At 44.1% G+C, this 19,766-nt stretch overlaps 1 protein-coding gene across 5 annotated transcripts in view; it reads right to left on the bottom strand.

The window, feature by feature from the left end:
- Positions 1-18,046, bottom strand: part of Arid1a (AT-rich interaction domain 1A) — an 82,292-nt gene extending 64,246 nt beyond the window's left edge. For 3 of the 5 annotated variants that reach the window (XM_063235819.1, XM_063235821.1, XM_063235820.1), the window contains exon 1: positions 16,476-17,668. In XM_063235819.1, coding sequence (XP_063091889.1) covers positions 16,476-17,603 — 1,128 coding nt within the window. In that variant the 5' untranslated portion in view covers positions 17,604-17,668. Of the gene's footprint in view, positions 1-16,475; positions 17,669-17,911 lie in introns of those variants that run through there. The other 2 variants (XM_063235824.1, XM_063235822.1) reach the window with 2 other exon arrangements.
- Between the last annotated feature and the right edge of the window lie 1,720 nt (positions 18,047-19,766).

Below are 19,766 nucleotides of genomic sequence, written 5' to 3'. Positions count from 1 at the left end.
TTATCCAAAGAATTCTTGAGAAATAGGCAATATGAGCAAAATCTAGGAAATCTTGATGGTACCTCTGGAACAAAAAAAAAAAAAACTAAACAGGTTGGTAAACAAAACAAAACAGGTTGGTACCCTGCATCTTAGCCTATGCTCAAAATTTAAAAATTCAGCCAGACATGGCTATAATACCAGCTCCTATAATCCCAGCACTCAGAAGGCTGAGGCAGGAAGATGGCAGTGAGTTCTAGGCCAGCCTAGGCTACATTGTAAATTCAAGACCACCCTAGACTACATAGTAAGAATTTTTTTGAATTAATGTTTATTTAATGAAAAATTTTCAGTAAAGATTTACAGAATGAAAATATTCACTTAACACACAACTCTTAATGACAAACTGTTTACATAAACTACAAGGTACCGGGGATATAGCTTAATGGCACAATGCCTGCAGTGAGTTTGATTCTTGGTACTGAAGGTAAAACAGAGCTCCCCTATTGAGTAGAGAGAGAAGGAAAAAGGAAAAGGATGGCAGAAAAGGAGGCAGAGAGCGCGATAGGGAGAGGGAGAAAGAGGGAGAAAAGAGAAAAACAAGAGAAAGAGAGGAAGGAGAAAGAAAGAGCTACATAGCAAGACTTAGCCTAAAAAACAAAAATCCCAACAACAACAAACCCTTTATTACCCACATGAGGGGATATGGGTTGACACAAACAAGACACTTCCTTCTGAACCATCCTCCAATGCTTCTATTAGGGAAAGGAGCTTGGTGTCTATGAACCATAAGCCTGACCAAGTATGGCAGTTCTCATGTCTTCTGTCCTACTTGGTTGTCATTATTTATCCTTAAATGACATGGCACACCTAAGGAATATATCAAGCAAGAATCAACAGTGCTGAGGATTTTAGCTCAGTGACACAAGCACCTGCCCAGCAAGCATGAGATTACAAGTTTGATCCCTGGTACCACACACACACACACACACACACACACACACACACACATACACATACATACAAATCAACTAACACAGTTCTACCTCCTGCTAATGTTCTCCTGTATTAAAAAAGATACCTGTGATACACCACTGAGATGTAGGAACTTAATTTACATGCAGATTCTTTTGTCATCATGCTTTTACATATTCTGATAAGACATCAAGAAACAGCAACACTGCCACTTTATTCATTTCATTAATTTTTAGAGCTTAGGGGCTAGGGATTTAGCTCAGCAGCATAAGCACCTGCCTTGCAAGCAGGTGGTCGAGTTCGATTCCCAGTACCGATTAAAAAAAAAAAAAGATTAAAAAAATTTTTAGAGCTTAGATCACGTTCCCCAAATGCCAGTCTTTCACTAGGATCAACTAAGTCACTCTGAACTATACCAGGCACAAGTACATAAGTACAGGTACAAGTACATAAGTAATGACCCAGCCTTAATAAGCCAACCTTTCTAAGATTACAGGTACCTCCAAATCCTCAGGATTTAAAGTTAGCAATTTGGTGAATGGAATTTCAGAGTCTTAAAAATTCTCCAGCTCTTTTCAAAGCTTGAAAAGTATGGTGGTATAAAATTTCCTCTACACTACTGCCCAGACAAATGTATACCAGAAACCTTGGCTTCGTGATTTACACCAGAATAGATGGGACGAGACCGAAGTTACCAGCTGTCTTCAGAAGCTTACTGTCTCTCTTCTTTATTTGTACTCTGGCCAGTATAATTACATTGGGATAGATACTTGGCATACTAAACTATGGAAATCTAGCCAACACCTAACCTTCTTTCCTCTCCCTCCCTCCCCCCTCTCTGGTCTACTTTGGCTCACACACTTTTTTTTTTTTTTTTTTTTTTTTTTTTTTTTTTTTTTCCTGACATACTGGCAATTGATCCCAGGAGGGCAACTGAACTGATCTACAATTCCCAGTCAACTACCCATCCCATCCCCAGTTCTTTTAAGACAGGATCTTGCTAAACCAGTTACATTGTCTGAGCTGGATTCAAATTTGTAATCTTGATAACTGAGCCTCCCAGAATGCTGCCATCACAAGCCAGGTTTCCTACACTCTTTTGAAATTACCTGATTCAAGTCACACAGAATTTGCCTTTGGAGTATGCATCTGGGGTAGGTGAATCCAAGTATCTCTGATTTTATTTTAACCCAAAATCCAAAATGAAACTACTATTGGTCACTTGAGGTTTTGTGTTGCGGTTTTAAAGAAACTAATTCAAATTTGCACTGGGAAAACAGAGGATTCAAATGACAAGTTGGGGGGCTGGGGATTTAGCTCAGCGGCGTAAGGGCCTGCCTTGCAAGCAGGCAGTTGTGAGTTCGATCCCCGGTACCGATAAAAAGGAAAAATATGAAAAAAAATAAAACAAATGCCAAGTTGGAAAGAAAAACAAGAACATTATAAATCTGGCCTGGGCCAACAGAAACCCAAAAACACATTAAGGAGAGGTAAGACTCTGTTTCCAGACCAAAGATAATGAAGTAAGAAACAAAAAGAGGTAGAAAACATTTAGGAATTTCTGTTTATTATTAGACAAAGGTACTTCCTATCTCTACCTAACCAGCCTTTCCAAGAGTTAAGAGGTAAGCAAATACTAGGAATCTTCACTGAAATAACTTTGTTCTGAAAATGCTATAAAATGGTACCTCAGGCCTTCTGCCTGCTCTTGATGGTAAAGTTACTAACGAGGGTTTCCATGTGCTTTGCATTCTAATAACACAGAGATAGACACTAAGTGAGACAGAGAAAAAGAAAACAAAATCAAGGATAGAGAACATAAATCTAAAAGTAGAAGGATAATAGAATTAAAAACACATAACATAATATATACATGACTCCCCCACTAAAGCATTCATCTATCTAGGCTGGGAGTGGTAGCACATGGATGTAATCCCAGCACTTAGGAAGTCAAGGCAGAAGGATCACCATGAAACAATGGGTTACATAGTAAATATAAGGCCAACTGAACTACATGGTGAGACCCTGTCCCAAAAACTAAATAAAGTATTCATCTGGACATACAAATATCAATTCACAGATCAAACTGCCACTATACTGCCTCCTGGAAACTACTACATCTTCAAGGCAGCTAGGCTATGTTCCTCAGGCAGGAAGGCAAAAATGGCCTAGTGGCAGGATATTTGGCTTTAATGGGAAGGATATAGAAACTACATTAGATTTTCAGAAAGTCCAACTAAACAAAAATACTACTCGGTTTGTTCATGTTTGCTACACCTGACAATTTCCCTAACTTCCATTTTTGTACCAAACACAGTCCTTACTCATTAAGTCACACAACTGAAGACAAGTCTTAGCTCCAATGTCTACTCCTTAGGTTTTTTCCCACTTCAGAGACAAGGGTAAATTTGGTACAACTTATTAACAAGGCAAACAAGGGGAACTGGAGATCATCACTGGATCACCAAATGCCCTGTTCTCAAATCAGGTGGCCAGCATCATGGCATTTAATTAGCTCCAACACCAGCTTTTAAGTGGTGTTTTCAGGAATCACTTTCTTGGGCAAAATTTATAGAATGGTCATCACAGTGGCCATCCTAAAATAATGTTTTCCAACATCAAACTCCCAGAATCACAGATGCAAATTACTCTCGGTCTGTTAATGTTTATTAACATGTTTATTACCTTCATGCTATCTTACCAAAGTACCTACAGAAAGAAAAATGGAGTGCAGGGAGACTCCAAGTCCTATAAATAACCACATCTTTTGTCACTAGTGTTTATCATCATTGCATAAGTACAAGATCCATCTGAAAAGCACTGTCTGCCATTATGGACTGAATGTTGCATCCTTAAAATTCCAATATTGAATTCATAATCACAAATGTGATAGTATTTGGAGGTGGAGCCTTTGGGATGTAATTAGGTTTAGATTAGATCATGTGGGTGAGTGAGATTGGTACTCACAAAAACAGGGCCCTCACCAAGAATCAAATTTTTTTTTTTTTCTTCCCCATACCAGGAATTGAACTCAGACCCTTGCTCTTGCTAGACAGGCATTTATGTTGCTGAGCTATATCCCGGCTCAAATCTGCTGACATCTTAATTTTACTCTTCTAACCCTCCAGAATTATGAAAAATGTCTACAGTTTAAGTCACCAAGTCTACAGTATTTACAGCAGCCCAAGCAAATTAATACAATCCTTACCCCAAACACTTTGTCTTTTCTGCACTCAGTAACACCTTCATCATAGAAGAGACTTTTCAGAAACACCAGTCTATAGTGAAATTAGAAGACCCTCAGGTAATTCAGACACAGCCTGAAGCCCACTTCAATGTAAATACATAAATCCAGTAGTTTTCAAACTTGAGTATGCATCAGAACAACTTGAGAGTTCTGAATTCAGTATGTCTAGGTTGAGAATTTCCATTTCTGAACAGGACCAAGGTAATTCAAGAAAACTTCCTACATGCTAAGACAGTATTCTACCACTGGGCTGAGCTCTCAGTCCCTGGAGTTAAAAAAAAGAAAAGAAAAGAAGACACATACAATGCAGATATAGCTAACAACAATTAAATAGTTTATAATTCAGTAAACCAACATTGTCTTGATTTTGGCTTTTTGAGACAGGATCTTGCTATGTAGTCCACACTTGTCTTGAACCCACACTATGTAGCCCAGGCTGGCCTCAAGTAAACAGCAATCCTCCTGTCTCTACCTCCAGAGGGCTGGGATTATAGGCATGGGCCGGCCAACACCCAGTCCTCAGCAATGTCCATTCAATTCTCTCAAGTGGGTCTCTATCAGCCAGGGATCATGTTAGAATTTTATTTGATTAATGGCACTTTCACATATCTTATTTGGTATTTACTACAGCCCATAATGTATTTTTCCTGATTATACAGTTCTGAACACAGAGAGGTGACTTGTCTAAAGTCACACAGCCTAAGGGAAATTTAAACTCAGGCTAGAGAGTTGGCTCTGTTATGAAACTCTGTATGTAGCACTCAACCTTATGTGTTCACTTTCCCCAAGTGGCAAATTAAGGCAATACCACTTTCTTCTCCAGCAAGTGTTCCAAGTTTCTGGAAAGCAAAGCTACTCTGCACACATTTTCCTAACACAGGTCACTCAGACCACAATAACTATCTTAGAGAGTCTAAATCCCACACCTACTCTCAAAGATCTCTTTTGAAGTAAGGAACTGGAGACCAAATGCTGCTAGTTCTCACCACTGGAATCACAAGTTATAAACCAAGTGTCATGCCCATTCATCAGAAGTCTACAATTTAAAAAAACCTAAATGGAAAGGATGGACAGGACTGACATCTAAATGTGATGTTAAATTGTTAACTATAGGATTTTCATTCTTTGATTGCATTTAAGAGATTCATACAACTACGAAAATGACTTCCCAATCAGTCTTGGTTCTTGAGTGATTTATTTTGGAGAAGTAAAATTAATATTTTAGGCTGGAGGTACAGTTCAGTGGTAGCACATTTGTCTACCATGAATAAGGCTCTAGGTTTGAGTCCCAGCACAAAAGGTAAGGGCAGTATTTTATAGTGTAATCACTTTGGAGAATCAGATTAACTCTGACTCAAATAAATTTCAGCTCCTGCTCAGTGTGGTGGTGCACACCTGTAATTCTAACACTCCAGAGGTTGAGGCAAGAGAATCCTAGCAAGTTCCTGGATACCTAGGCTACCTAGTAGTTCAAGATCAGCCTAAACTACATAGTGTCTCAAAACAAAACAAAAACATAAAACAAATTTTTTTTAACAAAACAAATTTCAACTCTTGTCCTAAACTAGCTATTTTCCTTAGAGCATATTTCTTAGGAATAACAGAACCCACCTCTTCTGAAAATTTAAATGGGGAAAGTCACACATAAGAGGATCGGAACAGTACTTAGGGCAAAGCATACACTCAAACACATAGTAGCAATCATGAATACTCAACTCCTATATACCGACATTTCAAAGTCAGAATCTCAATGAGAATTCCTGACCCAGGACCGCCACCTATAGAATCTCTGCCCAATCCTACTAGAATATAATTTGCATTGACAATCCAGATTTCTAAATAAATAAAAAATTAAAAATTTGGAGATGAAAAGCAAGCTATTCAAACTTGAATTACATTGGCTGGGGATTTAGCTCAGCGGCATAAGCGCCTGCCTTGCAAGCAGGCAGTCGTGAGTTCGGTCCCCGGTACCGATAAAAAGGAAAAAGACAAAAAAAAAAAAAAAACACCTTGAATTACAAAAAGTCTCAGAATTCTGAACTAATGCTGGACCAACCAACTCAGAAATTCCACAGGACCAGAACAGAATGTTGCCCAAAAGGTAAGTCAGCCAACCATCTGCAGTTGCCAAAGAAGACAGTAATAAACAGTAACTAATTCCCAGCATTTCTGCCCAGGTGACTTGCTCTCTAAGGACAATAGAAAGTTGTAATGTCTACCCAGGAGAAAGGGGAAATCACTGGGCAAGAAGAGCCCAAAGGCATGTCTATGTTCTCCAAAAAGTATCCACCCAGCACAATGTGGCCTTTAATCCTCTACTACATGGCCAAATTCACACTCTTCCTAAAGTATATCAGGCTGGAGTCAGTTGAGAGCAAACAGCTGGGCCCAAATGCCTTCACGCATGGCAAGCAAGCTGTGAGCTCAAGGAAAATAGGAGGAAAATAAAAACACCAAGCACACACAGCAAATACTTTTTTTTTTTAATAACTGATATCATGTCGACCCCAAACTCCCCTGCTGTTACCATAATGGTGCTAGAACTTGGGGGAAAGACAAGATTCCTTTTAACAGAGACACCCATAAACAAGCAAGCTGAAAGCTAACAAATTTAGGAGTAAAAATGCATACAAAAATCTTGGCTGCTGGTGATGAGCCACAGAGAATCATGAATGTGCCAGAGCCAAAGGAGGAGAAAGTCTAATATCTAGCATTGCAGGCTTGGGAACACAGAAGCAACAAAGCCATAAGGAAGCCCAAATGTGAATGAGAGGAAAAAAAGGTACATGGCACATTTCCTCCTCTTATGGGTGGCAAGTCTAGCAGTGCTCTGGGGCCTATAGCACACAGCCCAATACAGTATCCAAGGCCCCTTACTATTTAATATCAACACAACATCCTGGAGGGCGACAAAAATCTGTCCTGGATTACTGAGTGATTTCTAATATGTACCATAACCAACACTAAGTCAACATTTTAGGGATCAAATTTCCTACCGTGCAGCATGCTGGAATGTATTCTTGACATTATTCTTCCCATTTCAGCTTACCCCTAGAAATGCAGAAGCCACTGGGAAATAAAAACTTGACTTGTCCCAGGACAATCTTCTAGTTATGCACAAATGACTAACAAAAAACAAACTTACTCAGATGCCTTTTCACATTCAATAAAAAAAAAAAAAAAAAACCCTAATTTCATCCATTTAAATGAGAGAGTAAGAATTTCAGGGAAAAACAATCAAATTCAGTAAAGTCAACGTTCACCCTAACCTGCAGTACTCTAAAAGCCCAGGACCAAGGGTCTCATTGCAATGCACTGTACACCTACTGTGTACAGCAGATGAATATTCTCAATGTCGAGCTAGTAAAGGCCTGTCATTTTGCAAAATGACAAGGTAAAAAAAGAAGTTGAAATTAAAAAAAAGTTTAAAGAGATATTTTTATGCTAGATTCTGTATTCAAGGCTCCATATTTACAGTGTACAGCATGACCCATCCTTCTCTTTCAGGAGGAAGCACTGTCGTTGGCTGGCATTGAACTTCATCTGTTAAGCATGCACTGGATGGTCCTTGACAAGTGACAAAAATCACACAGACTAGCAGGTAAAGAGAAACCCAAATCACTATATTTCAGAGACTCTAATAAGGAATAAACATGTCTTTGCAGCATTTATGAGCTTCTTGGCCATAGCCAACATAATAAAAACAATATTAAAAGCCATTTAATATTGATGGGCAAACCACATTTGTATAGGTTTATCCAACCCATCAACCCTTACGTAAATTCTAATCCAAGCAACTCAGTTTGAGCACCACTCCCTGCTCTTCAGAAACAACAGCACTGTAAGAGTCCCAACAGGTACTTCGTGACTTATTTTGTTCAAAAAAGGTCAAATAACTCTGCCAAGAAATAAAATCCAGTCTCACGAACCAAAGTTGAAGCACTGTTACTGCAGAGCAGTCCCGAACACAAAACTCTGAGGAGGGACAGCCTCCCAAATTAGAATTAATACAAGAGTATCCCTGAACTAGTCAAAAACTTAGCAGGTTGTACCACAGGCTCTGTGTAGCCACAGGAAACAGTAAGACTCTGGAACTACTCTTTTTCAAAGAACTTTATGGTTCAGGGTCACTGAAACACTAAGACCACTAACAGGTCCTAGGACAGCTGTGCAATTTGCGTTCTACAAAACTCATCAAAGCAGGGCTGGGGATTTAGCTCAGCGGCATAAGCGCCTGCCTTGCAAGCAGGCAGTCGTGAGTTCGATCCCTGGTACCGATAAAAAGGAAAAAGACACACACACACACAAAAAAAAACCCTCAAAGCCAGATGTGGTGGCACACCTTGTCTCAAAATAAAAAATTTAAAAAGAGCTGGGGATGCAGCTCAATGCAAAAGCTGTGGTGGTATATGTCTGTAATTCCAGCTAATTGAGAGGCTGAGACAAGATCACAAGCTTGAGGCCAGTTTAGGCACCGCAAGACCCTGACTCAAAAAATAAAGAATAAAAACAGCCAGGCATGGTGGCACACACACCTGTAATCCCAGCACTTGGAAAGCTGAGGCAGAAGAATTGTTTTGAGTTTGAGGCTACCCTGAACTACACAGTAAATTCACAGCTTGCCTGAACTACATAGTGAGGCTCTGTCTCAAAAAACCTAAAGAAATAAATAAACAAGCTAGCAAGTTGGGGACGTAACTCAATGTACTTCCTGGGTTCACTCTCTAGTAAAACAAAACCCATGGAATTTAACAGTAGCACTATAGATAAAGGGCAAATTAAATTTCTCCTTCTTAAATATTTTAGCTTCACAAATACAATGTCTAAAGAGCTTGCTTCTTATTCTTGAATCTCTGCAACCCATACATTTAGGGCTTTCCAAGTTTTCCAGATGCCTACACATAAGCAACACTAAATTCCTGTGAAGCAAATATTGCCTCTAACTTTTAAATCCTTTACAGTATCTAATCAGTATAATTATACAGGGCTATTTCCCACCCCAGTGTAATCTCCAGAGCTCCCTCTCCTAGAAATAATGTTCCCAGCAACAACTCTAAAGTTTTAATACTCTTACCAACATCAGCTTTTTGGGAAAGGCCTTGGCAATACCAGGCAACCGATGTAACACTGACCCAAGTTTCTCTGGATTTTGGTTTTTTGGAGACACAATCTTGTTATATAGTTCAGGCCAGCCTTGAACTCAGAGCAATCCTCCTGCTTCAGCCTCCCAAGTGGTGGGATTGTATTTTGTCTTAAAATAAACTATTAGCCTTTGGTAAATTAGCTAAACCTAAAAATTATCATCAGGATCATAATTACTTTCACATTCCAAAAAAGATACTCGCTATAAAGAAAACTGATGTCAGGATCAGTGGAATTAGTTTTAAAAGAGACCAAGAAGATACAATGGTCACCTCACAAAGCTACCAAAACAGAAACAGTTAAAATGTTCACAGATTATTCTTTCTCCATAGAAAAAATGTCAATGAAGAAACCCAGAAACATTTTAAATTCTAAAATAGCAATTTCAAAAACAGAAACTAAATCTACTCACAAAACTTTTCAAACACGATCTAAAGAATCTTCAAGATTTGGACTTTGTACTGACCTAGTAACCAAGGAGCAATAATTGTAACATATGCAGGTGATGCAGAGAAGTCCACTAAACATTATGTAAATAAAATAAGATCAATCCTTGGGTTGTAGATAATGTTTTGTTTTCTTTTTTCTTTTTAGAGGAATAGTACTAGAGATTGAACCCAAGGCCTCTGTACCAAGCTATATTCCCAAATCCTATTTACTTTTTAAAATTTTGAGACCAGGGTCTCACTAAGTTGCTAAACTCTACATTGAACTAAAACATGCAGTCCTCTGCTTCAGCCTCATAAAAGTGCTGCGATCACAGATGTATACTACCAAACACAGCAGATAGGTAATGTGTTTAAAATCCTCAGAAGAATTAAGGGGTAAGGATGACAATGAAATTATATTACATTTTTCTCCTTTCAAGTACTTCCAGGCCAAATGTGGTGGCACTGGACTATAATTCCAGTACTCAGGAGGCAGAGGCAGGAGGCTAGCCTGGGCTACCCAGTATGTTCAAGGACAATCTGAACTGTATTAGCAAGAGGCTGTCTCAGGGGAAGAAAAGAAAAATCAAATCAAATTCTGTACACCAAAAACATAAACCCAATCCAAAAAAGCACACCAAACTATGAATCCTCTTTGAAAGGACAAGTTTTCAATTTTATTTAATTAATTTTTTTTGGTTTGAGATAGGGTCTCGCTATGTAGTGTAGGCTGACTTTAAACTCCATATGTAATCCAAGCTGACCTCAAACTAGAAGTCCTCCTGCCTCAGCCTCTCCAGTGCTAAGGCTACAGGCATGTTCCACCAGGTTAGTCTCATAAACCAAACTTTTAGAGCACATTTTCCTTACTATTGAAACTTTGGATCATCTTTCCAAATTTATGTATTTATTTTGGTATTGGGAATGGAACTCAGGAATGGAACTCACTTGCCGGGCTGGTGCTGCACCACTGAGCTATATCACTGGCTCCTTCTGTTTATTTTCATTATGTAATTACAACTGATTTTTAACAGGACTTCACATGCCCTGAGCTTAGCATGAAACCATGCTAAGCTCATTGAGGCCAGCATCCTTCTACTTCTAAGTTTCTTTTATATCACTTCTTCATATTTCTTTATATTCCCTGTCTCCTCACCCAACACTACTTTATGCCCAAGTGCTGTTCAACAGTGTTATTTTATTCTATCGCATGAGGGGACTGGCATTACCTTTGCTTGAAAACTGTTTATTAATTTGCCTGTCAAACATTCTATAGAGCCATTTACATCTTACTACAGAAACCTCCTGGGTACATATTGACAGCTCAGCAAGTATTTACACAAAGCTCTGAAACATTTGGTTCCTTTAGAGAAGAAGCTGCTGTGTCAAGCAGAGAATTATCAAATACCTTTCTTTCTACTTTCTCCCTCCTTTATAAAGAGGGGCTTCCCTCCAGCGTAACTCAAATATGCCTAAATTACATCCCTAAACTACTAAAAGCCAGGAGGAAAAAATCTAAATTCAGGTGTGTTGGAGAAAAGAATAGCATTTATAGGACCACATGCAAAACACACAATGTAGTTTTTAAATTGGTGTGAGGAGAGACAGATACGCCTATGAAACTGACTCTGAAGCACTCAGCTTTTCCTGTTCTAGGCTCCAGAACTTTTATTCCTCTCTCAGCAATACTTACAGGGCAAGTCCAGGCACTCAGATTACAACCAACTGCCCAAACTAGACCTAGACCTGCCCAAACACCAAAAAAGTCTTTAAGAGCTAAATTTACCTCCCCCACCTCCCTAATCCCAAACAAGAAGTGTTAAAATTAAATTTATGGAAATCAACCCTCCTTCCTATTCGCAAGCATAATGCCTCTTGCAGAACTTGAAGAAACTACTTTTCAAGTCTTGTTTCAATGAAGTTTGCCAAATTTTTCAATTAATATTTGGTGTTTTAAAGCCACCAGCCAGAAGGAATGACTAATGACAAACAAACTTACAGTTTTAAAACAAGGGGCTGGGGATTTAGCTCAGCGGCATAAGTGCCTGCCTTGCAAGCAGGCAGTCATTGAGTTCGAAAAAGACAAAAAAAAAAAAACCAGTTTTGAAACAACAATTTAAGGGCTTTTCTCTTTTTGGGGGATGAGTGATAAAGAGCCACAGATCACTGCAACACCCAACAGTTCAGAGTTTGTTCCTCTGAGTACTCAGGAGAAAACAGCCCCAGTTTCTGCTATGCACAAATCTTCCTTACACTCAGGAGAAGAAAGATGGTCAAGACCTCTACTGAAGTGCAGGAAGAAGATGCTCTTCTAACAAGCCTGTAAAGGAAGCACTGAAGGATGTGTAGCATCACCAAGTAACAAGGTCATGTACTCCCACCAACTTCATTTTACTGGTGAGAAAATAAACAGAGATGGCCAATGACTTGCTCCATGGCACACAGCTCAGTCTGGAGCTTCACATGGGAAGCCAAGCCTCTTCTCCTCCTTTGAGTCCTGTATTTTTAGCCCCTCACCACTATGCAAAACACACAACTCAATTTGTTTGAGTATGACAATGATAAATCTAAACAAGAAAAAATCCAGAGATAGAAGAATCTGGACTCCATTCCAGATCCCCAGGTATCATAGCACACTGGCAGGAAAGAACTATTCATCACCAATTTATTTTCAGTACCAGATTTTAACCATATTTACATGCTTCAGTTGCTTCTAGAACTGAGATTTGAGGCCTATCAATATAACCTTTAAGGGGATAGGAATTAAGAGAAGAATCAGTCCAACATGTTGTTAAAAAAATTAATTCCACTAGCTTCTTTGTGAAAGACCTACTGTTATAGGTATCACACCCTACAGGAGCCAATCCAACATATGAATGTTTAATGTAATCCAAGACATCTTGTTACAACAGGTGCTGCATGTCATGGTTACTTTGTGTCACACAAAGGAAGGAATCTAGGGGCTGGGGATTTAGCTCAGTGGCATAAGTGCCTGCCTTGCAAGCAGGCAGTCATGAGTTCGATCCCTGGTACCGATAAAAACGAAAAAGACAAAAAAAAAAAAAAAAGGAAGGAATCTAAAAAAACATCCTCATAGGGATCAATAAATAAGACACCAACTTTGTTGCTTGCTCTTTTCCCATACCACCATCCCCAACTAGCATCACCTCTACTTCTCTCATGAACAGCAGAGAAACAGGAAGCCCCTATAATGAAAGTGCCATCTCAGTGTGGTTTTCCTGGTCCCTCCTACTTGAGAGTGCTCCAAGAGTCCTGTATTTCAGCCAGCCCAGAATTTCTGCCAGAAGGCATTCCCATAATTTTGTATCTGTTTACTACGGATTAGAAATATCATTTGATATGCCCATAGCAGAAACTAACAGCCAAATCCAACTTGATTCTAAACTACATATTGTATATCATTTTTTTACCATGATAAACAGGTATTTCTCTGAAAGTATTGCTAATTATTGTAACTAAAACCTCACATTAAAGTCACTATCATGGGGGGCTAGGGATTTAGCTCAGCGGTATAAGTACCTGCCTTGGAAGCAGGCAGTCGTGGGTTCGATCCCTGGTACCGATAAAAGAGGAAAAAGGAAAAAGGAAAAAGGAAAAAGACAAAAAAAAAAAAAAATTTCACTATTATGAGTTATCAGGATCAGACACCTCAAGACAATACTACTTATGAAAAGGATAAAGAAGTTTTCCTGCTGAGACTCTCCTAACGCCTATGAAAAATACACACTTTACTAATTTTTATTTCATAAAGGCAGAGTCGAATTAGAACACCTTATCTATATCAAGAATGTGTTAAGGAAAAAAAATTTTTTTTGGCAGTACTGAGGTTTGAATCCAGGGCCTTTGCACTGAATTATATCCTTAGCCCTTTTTGTTTTGTTTTGTTTTGTTTTAACACAGAAGCTTACTAAATAGCTAAACTGTCCAAACTAGGATTCAGCTTTAGGACTTCCTACTTCAGCCTCCCAGAGTGCTGGGATTACAGATGTAATGGCTGAACTGGAAAATACACTTGACCTAAGACTGGACTACAGGACAATCAGAGCAGATCAAGACTGTATTATATAAGAACTGCTAAAAGCAGGGCATCATGGTGTGACAAGAGATTTGCCCTCAAGTAGATCACAAAGCAAAGTCTACCCTCCTACCATTTTCATCTAGATTACTGCCACACACCTGAAGAAGCTCACAAAACTAAAGCTGCACTTCTTTCCACAAGTGAATGCTCACCAGTCCATTTCCTGGATTTCAGGGAAGTAGGTAACAACCGAAATTGAATAGGAATCTAGTTTATACAGAGTACTGGACCTAGTGATATTAAAGCAGAATCAGGAAATTATCCCACAGTAGCACTGACAGGCTTCTCAACAAGGACAGTACCCATTTTCCTATCATATACTTAGGATGGAACAGAGAATACTATCTAAGCACATTAAAAAAAAAACACTATAAAGCAAAGGTTGGATTAAAACAAAACAGAACTCTGCCTAAATATTCCCAATCCAACAGAATTCAAATCATTTGCTTTTAAAATGATCCTCAACTTATTCCAAATTATTTCCTCTAACAGATTTCAATGCAAGTAAAATTTTTCAGCAAAACAGACAGGGGAAACAAGTGTAGGTTATAGAATGACCCAGAGACATGAACATAGTTTGTCTTCCAAGACAAATCTCACCCTCCAGGCAGCAGAAAAACATGTTAGCATTTCTCTATTTTTCACTCAAATGAAGAACATCAGAGAAGATATGGAGTCAAGACAGAGCTGTTTGCCCATGACAGTACTAACACCACTATTTTCAAAATCTCCAACTCCCTGGACAATAGAAAAGTAATTCTAGTATAGCAAGAAAATACAGCTATTTAATACCTTTGTCATAAATGAACGAAAATCTCCTAGCACAATGGTACAACTGCTGAGAATGGGGGTATGAGGGAGACTTCATGTCTTTGAAAACATACATGGCTCCATGGAATACCCAATATTTTTGACTAAAGCACTGAAGAAAAAACAAAAGTAAACACAAGTAAAATGAAACGTATTATGTTACCTAAAAATTCTAATTTCTAAGCCAATCATAAATATCATTGTAAATCATCTTTACATCTTATAAGACAGGAAAAAAGTGAATCAAACTTAAAAATGGAAATCGAAAAATTTGCCAATCTTATTTCAAAGCTCTAAAATGACTGATTATACATTAGAAAATTAGTCTTTTCGATACTACAGGCACAAACCACCGATTTCACCAAAAGAAGCCTTTGGAAGGACTGAGCTACTCTCCCAAGTTCAATTAACAAAAGAAAGTGTCAACAAGATTCAACATGTAAACAAAGAATGAAGCCAGCCCTGCTTACAAGGAACACTTGAACCTAATGTGAAATTCTCTCAGAAAGCTCCCCCGTTCGAAACAAATATAACAAAAAAGGTTTTCTCCCCCCATAGAGATTCCACATTTGCTACTCAATAAAAAGCCCAGTAAAATAATTTCAGCTCTGCAAAGTGAACAGTGTCAAAATTACTCAAGACAAACGCATCTTCAGAGCCATCAAAGAAGTCATTTATACCATCAGGAAAGTCACAAAACCAAAACAAACAGCAAACCCATTGTAGAGAAAAACTCAGCTACTGTTCTGACAACACAGAATCTATTTCAGGCAGCATAAAACACAACAAGCAAAATAAATCCAAGGTACAAGCAAAACGCCATTGCCTACTCTTTTGTTTCGGGCACAATGTAACAAGGGCAGCCTGTCTGGGGCTCTGCTCCTGCTGATACAGTATTGCTACTTAAACCTCCCTCCTCAAGGTCACAGCCAATTTCAGCTCTGAAATAAAAAGGCAGATAGTGGCACGATGGTTTGGGTTATCACTGGCAGAAAAGCAGAGTGTAAAAGTTTATGAGCTCATCAGGATTGTTGTACCATTACATCAGAGGCAATTATAAATGGCCAAGAGCAGGAGATGGGGAGCCAATCAGATCACAGATAGGATGTCAACCTAAGACCAACTGTCTCCTGGCTTTGACAGAAGGATTTTACCTCCATAATTCAAATCCCAAACCAAAGCAATCTGCACTTACTACTCCAATCACTCAGCTGTTTACCAGCACTTCCAGAGAGAAGCTCAGGCCACTGGGCCGGCAGAGACTAAGGCAGGAGACGGTACAGACGCTCTAGATGAAACCCTGCCGGCCTCTAGCTGCCCCCAAACAGGCCCCCGGCCTCCCTCGAGCCCGAGGGGCCCCTCTTTGAAAACACATACGGGGAGGGGGGCTCAAAGAAGGGGGAGAGGACAGAGAGGAGAAGCAAGTGAGCAAGGAAACATTTGCCCAACTCCCGGGCTACTAACGGTGCCTACACCCCTAACCCGACCCGAAAGCACCCCCTCGCCCAGGCCAGGCCCTTCCGGGCACTCTTGGCCCCGCAGCCCCCTGGAGTTGGAAAGGACTGGGGAAGAGGGAAAAACAGAGCAGACACCTACGAAGAAACCCCACACAAAGGCTGAAGGAGGGAAAGGGAGGAAGGCAGACAGGCAGCCATTTTAAGAGAGAAGAGCCAGACAATGGCAGCTCCCCGGCAGTGGGGGCCCGAGACCGAGGGGAGCCCAAGGCCGCGGCCCACTCCCCGAAGCCGCCCCCCTCCCCGGCCCGGCCCGGCGCCCTCCCCACCCGGCTCGGTACCTGCGGGGTCCGGGCGAGCGGCTGCCCCCCGCCGCCGCTGCTGCCGGGGCTCATGGGCGCGTGGTGGCTCCTTTGTTGGGCCCCTCCCGAGGCGGCGGCCGCAGCCGCCGCAGCCGCCGCCGCCGCGGCCCCCCAGCACTGCGAGGCCATGTCCGCCGGGCCCTTGCCCGCGCCCCCGTCCTGGGGCCCGCCGCCGTAGTCGCCAGCCGCGTAGCCCTGGTAGCCCCGGGCCGAGCTGGGCGACGTGAGCAGTTGGTTGAGGGTGGGGGTGGCGGTGGGCTGGGGGGTGCCCCCGCCGGCCGCGGAGGGGCCGCCACCCCCCATGGCCCCGAAGCGCTGCTGAGCGAAGGACGACGACGACGAGGAGGCGGAGGCGCTGGAGGAGGGAGGCGGCTTGGAGCCGGCGGCCGCCGCCGCGCCGGAGCCCGGAGTGCCGCCTCTCGGGGAGCTCAGCGCGTAGGCCTGGGGGGGCGGGGGGTAAGCGCTGCGGTTGGGGTAGTAGGAGTTGTACTGGTGGTTGGGAAAGCCGTGGTCGTGCGAGTTCTGCTGGGGCCCCGCGTATGGCTCCAGGCCCCCGCCGCCGCCGCTCTGCAGCGCTGCCAGGCCAGGGCTTTGTTGTCCGCCATGTTGTTGGTGGAAGACGGCGGCCGCGGCGGCGGCCACGGCGGACGGGCTCCGGCCGTAGGGCTGCCCGAAGCCGTAGGCAGGGGGCGGCAGGGCGGCCGCGGCCGAGTGAGGAGGCGCCCCCACCCCGTCGCTGCTGCCGCCGCCGCCGCCGCCGGGCGGCTCCGCGAGGTTATTGTTCAGGGCGGGCCTAGGGCCCGCGTTCCCGTTCGAGTTCTTCAGGTCCGGTTCCGCGCCCGGCCCGCCGCCGCCGGCTCCGCCACCCCCATTGCTCTCGGCCCCGTCCTGCAGCTCTTTTCCCAGCGGCTGCGGCGGCCCCACGGCGGGGCCCTCGCTCTCTTGCCCGGCGGCTGCCTTCATTTCCCCGCGCTCGGTCGCTACCGCCGCCGCCTCGCCCCCCGCCTCCTCCCGCTGCTGCTGCTGCTCGGCTTTCTTCAGTTCCGAGGGCGGCGGCGGCGGGTTGCCCAGGCTGCTGGCGGCGGCGGGGGCGACCTGCGCGGCCATGATCCCCGCTGTCTCGTCCGCGGAGAGACCCGGCCCTGTCTTCGTCTTCTCCCCCCCTCCCACCCCGCCCCGGGGCCGAGTCCCCCGGGCCGCCCTCCCCACCCGCCCGGACGGGCCTCGCGGGGCTCCGCCGCCGCTGCTGCGCTCGCTCGCTCCTCTCCCCCCCGCCCCGCCGGCTCAGGCTCCGGGCTGGCGGCGGCGGCGGAGGAGGAGGAGGCGGCGGCGGCCGAGGCGCCGGCGACTCAGCTGCTCCCGGCTCTGGCGGCTCGGGACCCGGCTCTCCCGGCTCATTCCCCCCAAGCCCTTGCCTGGGAATGAGGGGGGCGGTGGAGGCTCCGCTCCCCAGGGCCTGGCCCCGCTGTGACTCTCCGCTTTCTGCTGCCGGAGAAAGGAGGAGGGAGGAGGGAGGGAGCGGGGGGAGGGGGCGGGAGGGAAGGAGGGAGGGAGCGGGGGAGGGGGCCGGGACGGGCGGGCTGGAGGGCGCGCGGCGGCAGCCCCGGCGCCGGGAGGCAGAGTCCGGCCGGGCGGGAGCGGCGCCCTGCCTCCCCTCCCCGGCCGCGGCTCGGGCCGAGGCTGCTGCGCGGCCGCGGGCGGGCGAGCGAGCAGGCGGGCGGGCGGCCGAACTGAACGGCTAGAGCGCCCCACTCTCCTCCGAGTCCCCCTCACTCCGACACGAGGCTCAGCACTGCCATTTTACCCAGCGCCGTCGCGGCCGCCTGGAAAACCCGGAGTGGAGCGCGGAGCGGGCGCAGGCTGTGGAACGGACTCGCTCCCTTCCCCTCACAAAGGAGGAGGGGAGAGAACAAGCCACCGCGGGGGCAGGCCCTCAGCCGCTCTCGCTCGGCAGCGCCGCCGCCGAAGGTTTTGGGGAAAACCTGGCCCGGAGCTCTCGCCTCTCCGGAGCCCGCGCCGCCTCCTGCGCGGCGTTCCTATCCTGGCCTGTCCCCTCCCGGCCGCACCGAGAGGAGCGGGCTGCGTGAACTTTACCCGCGCCTGCAAAATTGGCCGGAGCCCGAGACCGCGGCCGCTTCGGCCCAAGTCTGACCCCTTGGCAGCGGGCCTGGCCTCTTGGCTGCTACTTAGCACCTCTAAGGCACTTTTCTTCAAAGCCTTTTGCAGCCCTGCTTTAAAGACCCTGCTTTTCACCCCCTTTGGCAAGCCCAAAGGAAGGACTGATCTTTGTTCAGACTACGGGTTTTCCCACTGCCCTGTCCCCGTTAGCCAGTCCGGAGAAGGCCCTGGGGGCAGGCGGTCCAGATTATCCCAATTTTACCGAATTGAAAGACAAAAGGGAGGGAATTGCCCAGGTTTCTTAAAGTCAGAGGAAAGACAGAAGAAAATAGCTATAAGTCTCCAAATCTGTCTCTTGTGTACTTAGTCTTAAAAAAAAGAAAAGAAAAGAAAAGCACTCAAGTTGTGAGCAAATCCAACAGTGAGCACAGAAAGGTTTGAAATCAAAGCTGGTCATCTCACCACCGACTTAAAATGGTAGCCTCTGAAACTTCTTTGGGGATGGCTTCAAGAAGGGCCCAAGTCAGTTTATCACTTCCTAAGAGAACTTAATCTGCAATGACTAGGCACCCATCTCCAAAGACAGGACCTTGAAGAGTGTAAACAGTTGGAGAAATGGCTCCATGGACTGATGGAACCTGAGTGTTTCAACAAACCATTTCAGCAGAGGGAATAAAAAAGAAAAGACATAGTCTAACAGGTCACACAGAAAGCAGAGACCACTCAGGCTACTCAGATTTGTTTTCTATCCTGCGGGTGGGTGTAAAGATTCTTTAAAGTTTACTTTCTAAGAGACCCTAAGGCCAGGTTTATCTGTAAAGGTAAAGGCATTCATAGAAAACCCCAGTGTTGTCGAGTTCTACAGATCCCACTGAATCCCAGCAGCAGTCTTTTCAACCTCAGGCTGACTTGGAATGCTCTGACTTGACAGTCTAGGAAAACCAGAGGGGATTTCAGCTTCTCTCCAGGCCCAAGGCTGCCATGGGAAAGGCCTAGACCAGCCTCAGTAGACACCAAAGGCCCAAAGTCTTTCTACTTAGCTTTTTGTTTTTGTTTTTTAATTTTCTTTGGAGGGGGGTATCTAAATTGGAGTCAGGCTCTACCACTAAGTTACATCCCTGTCCATTTTTTGTTTTGAGACAGGATTGCTCT

The sequence above is a fragment of the Cavia porcellus genome, unplaced genomic scaffold (assembly GCF_034190915.1).
Source record: "Cavia porcellus strain 051 isolate PalLab524CR breed Dunkin Hartley unplaced genomic scaffold, mCavPor4.1 scaffold_25, whole genome shotgun sequence".
NCBI classification, from domain to species: domain Eukaryota; kingdom Metazoa; phylum Chordata; class Mammalia; order Rodentia; family Caviidae; genus Cavia; species Cavia porcellus.
Note: the sequence above shows the minus strand (reverse complement) of the source record. Positions and strands in the feature narration are given on the sequence as shown.